Raw genomic sequence first — 17,684 nt, 5'->3', positions numbered from 1 at the left:
TCTTTATGCACAGACTTGGCATGAACCTTACCAGCTCCACAGTACTCAGCGCTCCATTTAGTGGCAGCGTCGAGTTCACCGTACACGACGCCATCCACTACTGGACGGGTGACCCATTCGAGCCGCTTTCGGAGGACATGGGAACCTTTACCACTGCCGCCCGAGACCCCATCTTCTTTGCCCACCACAGCAACGTGGACAGGCTGTGGGATGTGTGGAGGTTCGATATCCCAGGCGCCCGGCGAAAGGACCATTCCGATCCCGACTTCCTGGACGCAGAGTTTCTCTTCTACGACGAGAACGCGAATCTAGTCAAAGTGAAAGTCCGAGACGCCCTCGACAACCAGAAGCTGGGCGTGAGCTACGAGAAGATGAGCACGGATGAGCAATGGCTGAGCTACTCGCCGCTGCCGATCTCTAACGGCAGCGCAGTAGCTGCCGCTGTCGCCAATGGTGTTCCGGAAATTGGAACCTCGCCTCAAAATGGCACCGTCAACGTGGGAGAGAAGCTCACGGCACTCGTGGACCGGCCGCCCGGTAACAAACCTCGTCATAGAGAGGAGGTGCTGGTGATCCAAGGTGTGGATTTGACCAGGGATAGCTTCATGCAGCTGGTGGTGTTCGTCAACCTGCCGGACGCTAACGCCAACACCGAGACGAGCAGCGCTGAGTACGTGGGCACCTTCAACGTCATACCCTCGGCGAGCAAACACAACCACCTTTTCACCAACGTGAAATTCGAGATCGGAGATAACCTCAAGCGCATCGGCATACAGAATGAGGACAAGCTTGTCATCACCATCGTGGCGAAGGGCCAGGAGAAAGTCACAATAAAGGGCTTGCAAATCCAATACGAGTAACCGTCAGCTTCTATCATTTTTCAAGATTTGCCTACATTTTACTTACATCCTGCGCATCTAAGCTAATCCGCGTCAAGGTTAATTATAGCAAGCAAATGAAGTCCTCATTCAATAATTTTGCAAGCTCGAAACACCACCCCTTATTCAATCGATATATCCACTAGTACGCAATTTCCTTTTTTTATTTCGTTTAGTTCTAGTGTTTCTCTGAAACCTATGTATCCACTAGATATTAACTTGGGAATTTTTCATTTTATATTTAGGTTGGATCTAGTGACTCGTTCAAGACACTTAATGATCTAACATTTGTACTTAATTTGATAGGTCATTTTGGACTCTTGGAAACGTTTAAAAAGCTTCTCTCTCTTCTTTTGGAACTTTGAAATTCAAGCTCCCACGATGAGTTCCCGTTAATTAGTTACACCTTAGAAACTACTCATACTACTTGTATGTGTGATTTCCATTAGTCATCACAAAGAGCATCATAAAAAGCCTGTGGGCAATGGATTCAAGCATAAAACATTGAATGATTTGTGCCCTTTGATGCGCTTTTTTGGTGGAGCAAGGCATGTTCCTTTTTTGATGCCCGCCTTGTGCCCATCCCCCAGAGCGGCTATATTTGCAGCTCTAGCCACGTGCATAGTCGCGCGAGAGAAATTGGAAACTCCAAATTTCCTTTGTTGTGGAGCAGAGTTGTGGACGCAGCTATGTATGCATCCTTTTGTAGTATCCCTTTCTCCTTGTATCTCAAAAAAAGAAAAAACTTTAACAAATGGTTATACTTACTCATGTCATGGTGCCATCTTTCTCTCTCTCTATGAAAATTATCTTAGTTTGCTTGTTTTTTATTACACTTTATTTTGAAACAATATTTTGACGTTCTACATTCTTCCTTTATTTGCAATATGAACATCTTGTTTTGCATAAGCTTATGCATACATACTAATATAGAAGCTTTATGCCTACATGCTTGTGCATAAACCTATGCATGCTTATGCACAAGCCTATGCATAAAGCTTATGCACAAGATCTATGCAAAAGCTTTATGCATACATGTGTACATAGAGCTAATGCATACCTGCGTACATACATAAGCTTAATGCACAAATGTACAAACGTATTAGCCCATGTATAAGCTCAATATAATGCACAGAGCTTATGTATTAAGCTCTATGTATTGAGCTTATGCATCGGCTTAATACAATATAGAGCTTATGGCTTATGCATAATTGCTTAATTATATAGGCTTATGCACTTATGTATTAACCTCTATGTATTGAGCTTATGCATAGGCTTAATGCAATATAGAGCTTATGGCTTATGCATAGCTGCTTAATTATATAGGCTTATGCATTAAGCTTAAATATAAGCATAATGCACAAGATCTATGCATAAGCTTTATAGATACATGCATATATAGAGCTTATGCATGAGCTTAATTCATAGAGCCTATGCAATGCATAAGGTCTATATATTAAGCTTATGCATAGAGGTTATGCGCGACAAGTTATGAGTAGGGGTTATGCATAGTGCTTACGCAGACAGCAAAAATCAATCAATTAATTAATTGTTTCGACTAGGGCAGTGTCACCTTATAATGATGTAACCGAAACACTAAGCGCGTTAAATTGTGAGTCGTGCACGGGTGGAGAGTCTAGCTAGCAAGAACCATTGCTTGGCAATAGCGATTGTGACGTTGAAAATGAAGCAGGGTTTAAATATAGCTAATATTTCCAAAAATCTCGGCCATTAATTTCAAGGCAAGCAGAAATTTAAACACGACAGGTTATTTTCAATCTTAGTCTTGAAATAAAGGGTGGTTATTATTTTGCCATCAGGTTCCGTTGCACACCGAACAATTGGAATCGTCGAAACACGGAGAAGAGTTATATGGGAACGTGGAAGCGCGTTGAATTGAGAGTAGCTTTAAGGCGATTCGGAGGAGTGGAAAGACCAGCTAGTAAGAAACAGACCTGGGGTGACTTTGGAGTGCATGCAGGTATCTCCACACTTTCGTATCGATACTGCTTTCTCTGCAGGTGTGGAGATATATAACTACAAAGGTGGTAAAATAGGAAATCCCGTCTGATACGAACAAAACCTAAATTGTATGTTTATTATCTTTATTGGAAATATATACAGAGATGAACGGTTACATGCATTGCATGACCGTGACCGTTGGGGTTTCGCCAGGTGGCAAGACCTTAGTGCTCTTATTATTCCTACATTCCCCAGTAAGACCAGAAAGGTCTTGAGAGGGATACATTTTATTACTAACGCAAACGAAAACAGAGATGCACCCCCATTTGTGGTGCTTTGCATATATGCGTTATCTATATGCTATAAAGATTACAATATGCAAATGCATTCAACACGGATCAAGGAGTGCGTGTATGATCAGTAGCATAAATACTTTTGTCTTTCATTTTTGATCCTGCTACATATGGCTGCATATGGACGTGACCTCCAATATTCTTTTCATCACGAGCACCTCCAATATTCTTTTTCACCACGAGCTTGTCCACCATTACTCCCTCTCAAGAGAGTGAAAAGAAGAACCAGAATATGAGAGATTGGAGAGGTTATAATGTCAAGGCTATACAGATCAATACCATAGTCAGCTGAATGTTGAAATTATCAACAACGTCTGGATCATTAGCACCATCCTGCTGGTCATCATTGGCATCACCAGTATCACTTCCATCTTCATCATCTGAATGTTCTTCATCTGCATTAGCACCATCCTGTTGGTCATCAGTGGCATCACCAGCATCACTTCCATCTTCATCATCTGAATGTTCTTCATCTACATCTTCTGTGTTCTCTTTATCATTGTCATCTTCACATTCATCACCATCATGATCTTTTTCTTGCTGATCACCCTCTAAGGCTTCTTCATCAGGAGCTTCTGCAACATCATCTTCATCACTGTTGTTGCCACTTCCTTCCTCGTCTTCATCAAGGTAGGAGTGGGCCTTCGCCTTTGTCTTTTTGCCCACTTTCTTGGGGCTGCGGGTCTCTCTCTTCTACATCTCCTTGACTTGGCAGGAGTGGGCCTTCACCTTTGTCTTTTCGCCCACTTTCTTGGGGCTGCGGGTCTATCTCTTCCGCATCTCCTTGACTTGGCAGGAGTGGACCTTCACCTTTGTCTTGTGGTTGCCCTTGTTTTGCGGGCTGAGGCTGCAGTGCGCCTTCATCTTCATCATCGTCTCCATCAAGGAGATCAGCCCCATCATAGGGAGCATTTACTATAGGCTTCTTCCAGACATCGTCTATAAGTAGGGACAATAGCCCCAACTTGGTGAAGCATGCTTGGGAAGGGCCGCCCACAGGGACGAAAGCCCAACCCATGGAGAGTGTGGCTCTTTATACAAAGTGGGATCACTACAAATAGTAGTGACTGTTGGCAAGTCATGTTACATATTTGAATAGAAATAGCAATATGCTTTCCTCAAAATATAGGAAAGCATCTGGTAGAAACATGGATAGAATAAAACTAATCCTAGAACATGAGTCCATATTCAAATGGACACCTGGAAGCGTTAACCACTTTACATCCTCCTTAAGGCAAAGAGGTGGACATTTGACCTAGCATTAAGCATCTTTGTGAGATGCTTCTTTTTTTGAAGATTCCCCCCTCGAATAAACACTGAGAAGAATCCCAACACCAAGGCAGGAGGCTCGAGGCTTGTCATGAGGTACGGGCTTGGTGAGGAAGTCGGCCATGTTTTCCTTCATAGGGACATATTGCATGTTGATGTAGGCCTCTATGACCACCTGCTTGAAAATATGATAAGCGATGTTAACATGTTTAACCTTGCTGGATACCTTGATTTGGCGATTGTGATGGTAGATTTGTTGTCCACAAAACATAGTGACAGGAGGTATATCATAGGGAAGATGAAGCTCGTTGAGAAGTTGTTGAAGCCATAAGGCGTTCGGAGAGGGAAGCGGTAACATATTTAGCTTTTGTTGTAGATGAGGCCATCGAAAGCTATCTCTTGGTTTGCCAAGAGATGGCTCCACCAACGAGCAAGAATAGATAACCGGAGATGCTTCTCATGTGAGGATCATGTCCTCCCCAATCAACATCTAAGAAGGGCTCGAAGCAAAGAGGGCCCCCTCATGTAAAGTAAGTCAATCTATATGCCTTTGTAGCATGGAGGTACCTAAGGCACCTTTTGAGGGCTATACCATGGACTTTGGGAGGCTCATGCAATGCTCGAGAAAGAATATGACCTATGGAGCACACATCCATGCGAGTGCAAGTGATGCAATACCGAATTTGCCCAAGTGTATGGTCATATGGAATATCATGCATAAAGCTCGTATCTATGTGTGTGGGGAAGATCCTCAGGAGCAAGTTTAGCATTTGTAACCATAGGAGTAGGGGCATAAGTTGATTGAGACATGTTAGCATGTGCTAGGATTTCTTCAATGTATTTTTCTTGTGAAAGAGAAAAAAAGCTTCCATGTGGATCACGGATAACTTGGATACCAAGAAAGTATTCTGTAGGCCCATTATTAGTGATAGGGAACTCACATTGGAACATGTTTTTTACTAGATGCATCAAGTACTCATTAGAAGAGAGGATAGGAATATCATCGACATAGAGGCCTATGAGAGCCCAACCATTGCTATGATGCAAGATATAAAGATTCTGATCCGTGAGCAGCCTTTGCCATCCCCAAGAAAGAAGTCCATCATGCATGCGTCGATACCATTGACAGGGTGATTGCTTCAAGCCATAAATGGGGCGTTGAAGGTTGCAAGCGAAATGTGCATGTGATTGGGAGACAAAATATGGTGGTGGTTGCATGTAAATATCCTCTTCAAGCCTTTCATGAAGAAAGGCCGTTTTAATATCTATATGATGAAGAGGTAAATTGAAATGTGGTGCTAATGCAACTATCAAATGGAATGATGCCATACCCAATACCGCGGAGAAGGTCTCGTTGTAGTCGATTCCAAATTGTTGCATAAAGCCACGACCTACAAGTCAAGCCTTGAAACGATCCAAACTCCCATCAGCTTTCGTAAGAGAATCTCACCTTTTTTTCCATTTATTATCTCTTTCATGCATACTAATATGAGGATTGGTTTGGATAATATATATTTTACTAAGCTCTCTAATGTTTTTAATTTTTACTTTTTGGCTTATTCTTGTAGATTGCATACCAAAATTAAGCTTAACTTACAAGAAGTCAACTTAATTTTTATATACATAAAGGCATTATGCATAAGCATAAAGCATAAGGATAAGGCTCATGCATATGCTTTGGGCTTATGTATAAGCCTTATGCACGAGTTTATGCATCATAAACTCTTATGCATAATTTCTAATCTTATGCTTTAAGCTTTAGCCTTATGATTTAAGCTTTTGCATAAAGAATATGCATACGCATATGCATCATAGACTTATGTGTATGGCTAATGCATAAGCCTTAGGCTTATACTACGTGAGGCATATGTAAATGCATATGCCTCATGGAATTATGCATATTATGGCTCATGCATAAGCTTTAGGCTTATACATAAGGCTTATGCAAGAGCTTATGCATAAGCCTTCAGCATAAGGCATAAGCCTTTTGCGTAAGCCTAAAGCACAAGGCTAATACATGATCTTAAGGCACCCGGGGCCTCCACCTTATAGACCTGTAGGTGTAGCACGTGCGTTCAAAAGGATGGGTTTTAATATAAATCTCACTTACAGTTTTAAAAAGAAAGGAGGGGTATTACAATTGTGCCTAGAAAAAATAAAATAAGGAGTGTTTTTATTCACGAAACTTCAGAAGTAGGGTACTATTCTAGTGGTATGACATAATTTTGTTGGGGTCTAGGTAGAGGGTTCAAATCTAGTAGTGTTTTTTGGCCCCACACTTTAAAGTTCTTTTTTTGCTCCACACTCTATTTAACGTTTTTTAAATTTGAAGTGAAGTGTTTTAAATTAGTTGCTGTAAAAGAGAGAAGCAATAAAGAAACATCTCACGTAATGATGCTCTCTCTTTACTACTCCCTCCTTCCTTTTGGATGCCTCTTCCCCCTTTCTCTATCTTTGTGCTCTGATTTTTTTCAAATCCCCTTGTATAATCTATTCTACTATGGGTTCACTCTTCACTCTAATGGCTTGTGGGTTAGCTCAAAGAGGGTTTTGATTCTTGCAGGAGGACAATGGGCATATTGCTACTAATGGGCTGCTTGTGGGTTATCTCAAAGAGTTTCTATGGGTTGAGTTTTTCATTCTTGCTGGATTATAGGAAAATTGGTTTCTTCTTCTACTAATGGGCTGATTTCTTTCCTCTTGTTCTTCCTTTCAAAGGTAAAAGAAGTTCCCAAATCTCTTCTTCAATCAATAAACCTTTACAATGAAGTGATTGGATGAATCACTATGCACTTCTTCTATAAATTTTACTCCCTCACTTGATTTTCCTAAACATAAAGTGTATTAACGTTTTCTTTTAAAACTAATTTTTATATGCAGTGAAAAGTTTCTTCCTAAATAGCTAGTTCTCTTATTGTGCAGGGAAAATATTCTCTAATTATTGGTTCTTATTTGCAATATTTACGGCTACAAGCAAAGAAGAAGTTTATTATCTACAAATTTTACAACTCAAAGAGAAGGTGAGTGTGCTTTAGAGTTCATGATTTTTTCTTTCATATAAACTAATACAGAAGGATTATATAAATTTATAGAGAAGGATTTCTATAGTGTTTTAGAATACTAAGAATTCAATCTAGTAGTAATCCTCATGCATTTTTTTCCAATAGAATTTTATGTAGCTCTCAAGTAAAGTAGATTTGCCTTATTTTTTGCAAGCTCTCTCAAGCTTTATGGTTGAAATCAAAGAAAATGAGTGTGGTCCTATTGCAAGAGAGAAGAAATTTCTTTTAATTTTTCTTTCATATTTTTTCAATAAATAGAGACCTTGTAGATATTTTATGCCCATTAAACTATTTATTGGCATCCCTCATAATGTTTGATATTTTCTCTTTTATGGTTCTTTTGAATGTAGGATTGAGCATTCACGCCATCCAAGGCTCGCATTAAGGTGTTTGACCATGGGGATAGTAAAAAGAAGTTGTTGGGTTATGTTAGAGTGATGGGAGATTATACCTATAGTGCCATACGCAAAGAGATTATGCAAGATGGCATTGTAAAGTGAATCTTTTGAGTTTGTTATTGAAGATGAAGATGATGATGGAGCGTGCACATTGAATGCCACACAAGAAGAGCGTTGGCAAGTGGAGAGCAACAAAAGTGTTGGCATAAAGAGGTGTTTAAGAATGGCTGATGGTGGCGGGCCCGCAAAGCGCATTTGTAGAAGCTTAAATGTTGCCTTAGAAACTAGTGACATGAATGCAAGGGAAGAGGGTGAGAATGTTCATGGTATCAAGGTCAACATGCTCAAGAGTTCTTTACTACCAAAAGAAACTCTTGACCTATGGGAGGTCCAATGTGACAAGACTCGTAAGAATTTGAGGAACAGAAATCCACCTAGAGATGATAATTTTCAGCTTACAACCGAAGATGTCAATGACAAGCCTTTGATTCGAATTTGGTGTGATGAATGTAAAAGCTTTTATGGATCGGGAATGACTAGAGGCAAGCAGACCGCATACTCATGCTTATCAAACTTCTTAAGATTTCACATTCTTCAAGGACAATCCCATACAAGCTTTTATGGATCGGGAATGACTGGAGGCAAGCTTTTATGGATCGGGAATGACTGGAGGCAAGCAGACCGCATACTCATGCTTATCAAACTTCTTAAGATTTCACATTCTTCAAGGACAATCCCATACAAAACGGTACCTTTTCAATCGAGGGCTAAAGATCGATGCAATAGACACTCAAGGAAGTAGTACAAAGGACAAAGAAGATGATTGTGATGATGCGGTGGCAATTTTGGCGGCGAGGAGATGAATAATTTCAATAACACTCATGAAGGTAAGCATCAACTTATTTCTTAATTCTTTGCAACCAAACTATTATCTTCTTTATGTAACACCTTTGTTAAGCTCATGCAAGACACTAATTTCAGCCCCTTGTATTGGTTTTTTTTAAAGGATTTTTTCTTGTTCTTTTTAGTGTTAATTTTCAGCTGATTTTTCTTTTCTTTTCTTCTCTCAAGATCTTGTTTCTTCATGTAGGGGCTGATTTTCAGTTGGTTGAAGCCACCTTGCATGATTACAAAGATAGAAGCACTGTCAGAGTGGTGTGTAAGTATGATGGGAAGTGGCTGCACTTATGTCCTCGTGGTGGTTCAGATTTGCCAACAATTCTAATGGAACATATTAATGGAAAGTCTCACACCATTGCATGGAGCAAGACCACACCACATCAGTCTTCTTCACTCTTGACTGGATCTTGTGGGCGACCTAAATGGTCTACAACACTTTCTCTGTTGATCAACACAGGTTGCGAGATGGGGACATACAACGAAATGATCGTCAAAACTGGGGGGCAGCCCAAAGGATTGTCTCTAGACAAGTGCAAAAATGTATGAGGGAAATGCGAAAGAAAGAGAGGAGCATGCAAGGGACCGAGGCATATTTGCAGGTTGTTGCTGACTACATAGACATATTCTTATCACCATATTTAGACTTGGGACAGCGTGTGGTGCTTGCAGCTAAAGTGGTCTTCTTCTTCAAGCTGTGGAGATTATGGCTACATCACCATCCTACATACAAACTAAAGGAAAACTTCATTAGCAAAGAGGCATACATAGACATCCAACTTTCTTGCCATTTTGTTGTTCTACTTATAAAGATGTTTCGGGAGTTCTATCCAAATTTCAAATGTCCTCTACATCTCACAGGATCTGATGCAGCGGAGATCTATTTTAGCAAGATTGGCGGTATGGTTGGGCAGGAAAGAGCGTTTGATTTTGGAGATCTTTTGCATTGTGTTGGTAGTTTGAATCAGGTTGCCATGCATGAGTATAGCTCAAATGGGGTGAATTTTTCAAGGGCCCATAAGAAACAAGAACACATTTGGAAGGACTTGAACAAGCATGAAGGTGTTTTGGAAGCAGATCTTGGGAACTACGAAAGTGTTTCCTCTAATACAAAGATGATAGATGCATTAAAAGAGGGATTGAAGCAGGCACAAACTTTATGTGAGACATTGGGCCTCAAACCTTGCACAAGTGAGGGTCTTAAATGGTGGAAAGAGCCTTGGTTAGATACAGAATCAATGTGGTCAAAGCTAGATACAGAATCAATGTGGTCAAAGCTAGATACTGAAATGGGCGGGGTAGATGAGCATGATGACTTTGCGAAGCCATGTGGTGATGATAGCCCCATTGGCGACGAGAGCAATGAAGATGACGAGGTCATATCTTTGAGTCATGAGATCGATGGGCTTCTTGATGAGGCAAGCAATGAAGCTGAGAAGAAGAGTATCTCACCGGTGGTAGAGGTTGATGGCAAATTCATCTTCAAATCTACTTTAGTAAGCCAACTCAATGGAAACTCTACATTGTCAAAGGATAGGTTGACTAGGGTGAAGCAAGAAGTGTATTTCAGCCACAAGGAAAAAGAAGCGTCATCTAGTAATGGCAATTTTTTTGGAATAGGGTCTGATTGTGCAATTTATTTCCATGATGTGACACATGGAGAGGGACAAAAAAGGTCAAAGAGAATTGGAAAAGCTACAAATCTGAAGAAGATGGACACACTTCATATAGCACTTGGTACCTTGGAAGAGTTCAAAAGATGAGAAAGAAGGTAGGTGGCAAGTATGTGGATTATAAGCGAGGTTTTGACTTGACGGACCGGCCTCAAGGACCGGCCTCAAGGGGTAGAGATTCAGCTTGGTTGGTATCAAAAGGTGAAAGGGCATCCAACATTTACTTATGACTTGACGGACTTGAACATGGTCGATATAGAGTCAGTTATTGCATTGGCACATTTAACATACAATACAGCAACTGATAAATATGAACTACATCAAAATGACTACAAGCTTTTTAATGATTTTGTAAATACTTCAGTTTAGTTTTTCATGTGATTCACGTATTTTTAAGTCATGTATTTTTAATTGTATTTTTAAGTCATGTTATATCAGATTTTTGCATCATTTTTCTCATTTTCATTTTGATTGTAGGCAACAGGTCATCAAACACATAGGGAGGCAAGAAGCTGATTTGACATGGGCTGAATTTTGGTGGGGCTGAAGTTTTTTGGGTGCGGGCTAAAAGACTTAGCGACTGTGACTTATGTAGACTCATGCTTTTTGTAGCCGTGGTATGCATGACTATGTATGACGACATGTCTAAGCGTATATTCAAGGACAATTTTTGTGAGAGAAAGTAAGTCTTAGTTATTGCTTTAATTCAAAAGAATAGAGGAACATCTTTAGCTCACTTATTCAAAATTTCTCTTTTGATTGCTATCAGATTGTTTTGCAGATCCAATTCATTCCTAAGGCAATCCATTTTGGCAGCAGGCAATGGGACCTACAATAGCGGCTAAAGAAAGAATCACAAACACTTATACATATTGTAGATTTTTGTTAAATGTCATGTATATCCCTTCTATAATGTGGGTAGCTTGACTATAATATACATTTGAGCAGCTCTAGTCAAGGACATTATATGAAGTTCAATGATATGCGTGTATGATAAGTAGGTGTTTAATCCAAGAATAGGTTATATGAAGTTCAATGATATGCGTGTATGATAAGTAGGTGTTTAATCCAAGAATAGGTTACTAAAAAGCATGTGCATGTCTTTTATTGATTCCTTGTTAGACCAGTTCTTATGTGCATGCATATGTTTTATTTGTGTTGCAGCTGTTGCCCAATTTTATTTTGACAGGCATGAGAGTTGTTGGTGTTGTCTGCTTCACAATTTGGATGTCAACCATACGTAAAATGTGTCATCTTGATTGTATGTCTGCTATGAAATTCCACACTAGCTTTGTTGTTGAGAGACAAGCTCTTTCGACGATGTTTACGCTCTCGTTCATTTTATTGTAGTCAATGGATTGATGCTCTTAGACAAGCTCTTTTCAGAGCATTGATGCAAACCCAAGACATCTTTTCAAACACATTTTCCTGAATGCACTCATAGGAGGATATGCAAAGCAAGGGCTGGTTGCGGAAGCTCTGGGTTGTTTCCAATGGATGTAATGTGAGAGCATCTCTCCAGATGAAACCGATTTTTTTTTGTGTTCCCAATGCATGTAGTCACTCCAGTTCAGTTTATTTGGATGTGATGAGAAATTGAGCTTTGTGGTTTTCTCATAGTTTTTTTGGGAGAAGCTAATAGAGCAACAAATTTCATGATGAGATTGCGGGTCAGGAGCTGCTGGAAAATGATGTGTGCTTGGAACTACTGTGGGCAACATGCATGGAAATTTTGGTGTACTTGGAGATCTACTGGTCTAGCCAAGTGTGGTGTACTCATCGCTGATTTACTGGGCTACAAAGTCATAGTTGGGGTCAGCTACCATGATGGATGAAAGACGCTGTTATTGATGAAGGTTTGGGTGGAATTGGTGGGTTGTGGGTTCAGGTGGCATTGGGGTTGGGCTGCTTGGTGTCGGTGTGGTGGGTTGGGACGTGGACTGGTTGGTCTGACCAGAGAAAGGAAAAACCTTTTTTATCAGATTTGACATCCCAAGAAATGAATGACAGTATGTATGTGCATATGTACATATGGTTTGCCATTTCATCGCATAGAGAATGTATGTATATTTGCATGTATGTATGTATGTACATATGTGTGTTTGCCAAGGCTCATGGCAAAGAGCATGTATGTATATTTGCATGTAAGTATGTGCATATATACATATGCATGTTTGCCTAGGTTCATTGCATAGAGAATGTATGTATTTTTGCATGTGTGTCTATGTACCTATGTACATATGTGTGTTTGCCAAGGCTCATGGCAGAGAGCATGGATACATATTTGCATGTAAGTATGTATCATGTATGTACATATGTATGTCTGCCAAGGTTCATGGCATGGACCATGTATGTATATTTACATGTAAGCATGTATGCACACACACACACACACACACACACACACACACACACACATGTAGAAAATAATACATGGGCACACTCACATGCATATGCATGCATATGCATACACTCAAGCTACATGAGAAACCAGCCTTTATTTCTACATCAATCTGGCATAGTTGATTGAATTTTGATCTTTTTGCAGATGGGCATGGTGCTGAATGAAGCTTTTCAGGAGACTTCCTTTTTAGCATGTTGTCTTTTAGGCAGCACTAATGTTAGGAAATTCCCAAGACGGCCGAGGTGAGCATGCATTGAGCTGTTTGGAAATTATGATGTGCAAGGGCATCCTGTCAGATGCAGTTTTTAATCAACTATTGCCTGTGCTCCTAAGCTTTCACTGTTGAGTGATGATGTTGCGACAATGGCAGGTGGGCCAGGGATGATGATGTATGTCAAATCTACTTACTTTTAGCATAGTTACAGGAAGCTGAGAACTGAAACACCATGGGGCCAACAAACACAGTAAAGAGTGTCAACAAGGTCCCTTGTGTACGATGTAAGTTGGATCAAGCATCATCAGCATGTGCTTGTTGGCAATAGCCATCATCTATATAAAGTCAATTCTATGGATCCTCAGCTTAGTCAATGGCATCATCACAACATGCCCTGTATATAGTCATCATCTATATAAAGTCAGTTCTATGGATGTGCTTTGTATGGCCATCATCTATATAAAGTCGGTTCTATGGATCCTCAGCTTAGTCAATGGCATCATCACAACATGCCCTGTATATAGTCCAAGGTTAACACCAAGCACCATTATAAGCCATTGTGGCATCATCACATCATGCCCTGCATATAGTTGAAGGCCAATGCTTATTATAAATTGATGCTTATGATATTGGTTTGGATACAAGCACAGTTTAGACAAGTTCCCACTATAATTCTCACTTTGTGCATTACGACAACATCACGAGCGTCCATAGGGAAGGCACCGCGTAGAAGTTTTGGGCATTTTCCCATGTGGTAAAGAGGCGTTCCCTTATGTTTTCCTATAGTGTGCAACATTATTAGCTTCTACAAATGAGGCTCTGCATGCATTGTGGGGCAGGGGGTGTCAGCCCCCTCCTTCAGGGCCGGCAACCCCCTGCCCTCCACTGCATCTAGCTAGGTATGCTCCACCTCACCCTGAGGAAGCTCATGATGTTGTCGCAATCCTCAATGTGGGAATCATAGTGAAAATGCCTAAAACTTCTTGTGATAGATAGGGGCTCCTACACTCCCTTGCCCCCAACTACACCTAGCTAGGTATGCAGTGCCTTCCCTACGGAAGCTCGTGATGTTGAAAACTATAGGGAAAAACTAAGGGAAAGAGGCCTTTTCCCAAAATGCCTAAAACTTCTTGTGAGGATGTATGAGGTTGCAAACCGTGCTCCAACTTCACATACGCAAGCCGTGTTTGACATTCTCGTTTGTGGGAAAAGAGCTTCTCTCGCTTTGTTTTTCCTGATAGCATTCAACATCATGAGATTTTACACAAAAGGAACCACATACCTAGATAGGTCTGGTTGGGGGTAGGGTATCCTGGGGGCCAACAATCCCTTATCCCCAACTGCACCATGTAGGTATGCATAAGCTCATCATGTTGTTGTAGTCAGGGAAGCAGGAATCATAGTGGGATTTTGTCTAAAACTTCCTATGATACTAGAAGAGAATTGTTAGGTTTCCCATATGTAAATTGTAGGCAACAAGAATGCACTACTACATCTTAGAGTTGGTAAGAGGATCCTTTTGTTTGTTCTCCCATAACCACCTAGAAAGAGACAACCCTTATTAAAATGGCACTACAATGTGAATAACCATGGGGGCATCCATGGTATTCAATTCTTTGTTTCAATAAACTTGCATTCCTACTTTCTAGGAAGACCTTGATAATCTCACTAAGTCTACATGCTGGCCTTCTTTCAAGGCATTTAGAAAGGACATGTTCTTAAGGATCTCCCTTGTTTTCTCTTGGAATGCACAAATTCCAAGATAAGGTCAAGGTGAGAATGTGTACAACATGACGGCATCCTTCTAGATGTAGTAGTATATGCAAGTTGACAAAGGCTTATCGATTATTCTTGTGATCACCTTTCTCAATAATTGTAAGGGGCGGATATCTTTCAATTTAAATTTACTAGAGGGGGGAAAAATTTCTATGAGCTGGAAATTTTAAAAGTACAGGAGGGTTATAATAATATATTGCAAAAGTAATAGGAGGTATGCATAAAATAGGGGAAATCAGGCGACAGAGGGGTTTTAAAATATGCCTTTGAACGCACGTGATACAAACTTTTTTGGAAGGTGGAGGCCCCGGGTAAGGCATAAGCCTAGGCTTATGCATGAGGCTTATGATTTAGCTTTATGCTAAACCACCCTATTCTTTAAGCTTATGCATGAGAATTATAGATGAGGGTTATGCTTTAGGTTTATGCTTAACCCTGAGCATTAAGCATATGACGAAAGCATAAGGTATAAGCTGAAAGCATACGGCATAAGACTTTTGCATAAGCCGAAAGCATACGGTGGAAGATTTTGGCATGAGGCTTGCTTAATCCTTTAAACTCTTTACCCTTATGCTTCAAGCTTATGTATACGCTTATGACTCGCAAACGTGTACATAAGCCGAAAGCATAAGTTATGCTTAAGCCTCACATTTTAGCCCTATGCTTTAGGCTTATGCAGAAGATATATCTTATACATATGCATATATCTTATGAGCTTTATGAATGCCATATATGTTATGTAATATTATGGCCATTGAGTGTGGATTAAAACCAAACACAATCAAATATGTAGATCTATACACAAGCCTTGATAATATCATAAATATGCATTAATCTATTTTGGTTAAGCTTAAGGTGTATTTATGTTAACTTTGTGTGGCGGTGGCAGTCTTATGGACGGTCATCCAGTGCACAACCTATAAGAGAGGAGGACCCGGACTTGCAAAGTTTCATGAATTAGGGTGCTTGGAATCGATTTAGCTACAGGTACATAACAAAATGCTTGTGCAGTTCCAGCCTATCCCCCTCTTTTGTGTTAGCCTATGTGTCAGCAGACACTTCTTCACTTCCAAAGAGAGCTCTCTCTTATCTTTCACCTCACCACTCTCCCTACCCCTCTCCCATAAACTATGTGGACTCCTCTCCCCTTCACTCCTCCAATAGCCTGCTGACACACCCCTGCCCCCTTCGGTTCTCCCACCACTACCTCTATCAAACCATGCTCACATTGGCATAGCCATCTATTGCATGTGGTTTTCCCTCTCACTGCCACCACTCAAGCAATGGCAGTGTGAGTGGAGGAGTTTTCCTTGGTTGTTTTGGATCAGGTGAACAATCATCTTCACCTAGACGTGAGATAAGGAGCTAAAGGATGGAAATGTTTATTATTCTCTAGGCGATGATAGAGTCCCTTCTAAGGATAATATGGGAAGGATGTTTTACTATGGGTAATCCCCCTAGCATGTGTTCTACTAACCACCACTGGGGTAGAGACCACATCATAAGGATATTAAACAATAGGAGGTCCAATATAAAGAGATTCATGAAGGTAGGAAGAAGCTACTCAATGAAAGAGTGAAAGAAGGCAAGATTTAAGGATGTCAAGGCGGACAAGCAATGTGCACAACAAAAGGCGGTGCACTGTTCATAAACTAGAGAAGTATGGCACCATAAAATATGGGTCCAAAGGAAAGGTAGCTTGGATCGCCACATTCTTAAGTTGTTATTTAACTCATATTCAAATATATGTGGTTTCTAATGCATTACTAAATATTTATCATGTTTTCTATGCATTTAATTTCATGTGCTATATTTTAGTAATTGTGGAAAATGACAATTGGTTGCATTCCAAGAGAACGGGAGAATAGTTAGCACAGATTTCATACTGAAGCCAAAACTTGGGAGTGGCTTAAACAAGAGGGAGTGGAGATCGGACGGTGACATCCAAAGAGCTCCGCACAACTATGGAGGTGAGTAATTGATCCCGCATGTACTGAATTTCTTTGAAGATTTATATGAGCGTGTTTAGGCATTAAATATGAATACGCTTTCATTATGTAATGTAGGAGAAGAAGGAAAGTGGCCTGGATGAAGGCAAAGGTGGTGGTGGTGGGGGAGGATATAGATGAGGAACTTTTTCATTAGGTAATGTAGGAGGAGAATGAAAGTGGTCAGGATAAAGTTGAAGGTGGTGGTGGTGGTGGGGAGGATACATATGAGGATGAGGAGGAGAGATAATTACATTTGAAGATAATATTAGTAAGCATACCAAGATTATCTTATTTTGCTTGTTTTTTATTACACTCTATTTTGAAACAACATTTTGACCTTCTACATGCTTCCTTTATTTGCAATATGAACATCTTGTTTTTTTGGACATATGTATAAGTATTATGAACATCCCTCGTCAAATCCACACCTTGGATCACCAACACCTCCTCTCTATGACGAGGTTTGTCGGGCGGCCGGTCCACGAGTGCCGTAAGCTTATCTCCAGGTCGACGGTGCCATTTTAAGGCGAGGTTCCAATTTTCAGAACACCATTGGCGACAGCGGTAACTACTGCGCTGCCGTTTAGAGACCGGCACGGCGAGTAGCTCAACCATTGCTCAAGCTGTGGGATGTGTGGAGGTTCGATATCCCAGGGGCCCGGTGAAAGGACCACTCCGATCCCGACTTCTTGGACGTGGAGTTTCTCTTCTATGACGAGAACGTGAATCTAGTCAAAGTAAGAGTCCGAGTGCCCTCGACAACCAGAAGCTGGGCGTGAGTTACGAGAAGGTGAGCACGGATGAGCA

General features: G+C 40.6%; 1 protein-coding gene across 1 annotated transcript in view; it reads left to right on the top strand.

Annotated features, from left to right (window-relative positions):
• Nucleotides 1–1,000, top strand: part of LOC147610970 (polyphenol oxidase I, chloroplastic-like) — a 1,947-nt gene extending 947 nt beyond the window's left edge. Inside the window, exon 2 of the mRNA XM_086785157.1 lies at nt 14–1,000. Within this exon, the coding sequence (XP_086641283.1) occupies nt 14–860 (847 nt within the window). The 3' untranslated portion in view covers nt 861–1,000. The remainder of the gene's footprint in view (nt 1–13) is intronic.
• Nucleotides 1,001–17,684: the final 16,684 nt, after the last annotated feature.

Source organism: Cibotium barometz, chromosome 48, assembly GCF_041138505.1.
Source record: "Cibotium barometz isolate CiBa-2024 chromosome 48, ASM4113850v1, whole genome shotgun sequence".
In the NCBI taxonomy this organism is placed as follows: Eukaryota; Viridiplantae; Streptophyta; class Polypodiopsida; order Cyatheales; family Cibotiaceae; genus Cibotium; species Cibotium barometz.
Note: the sequence above shows the minus strand (reverse complement) of the source record. Positions and strands in the feature narration are given on the sequence as shown.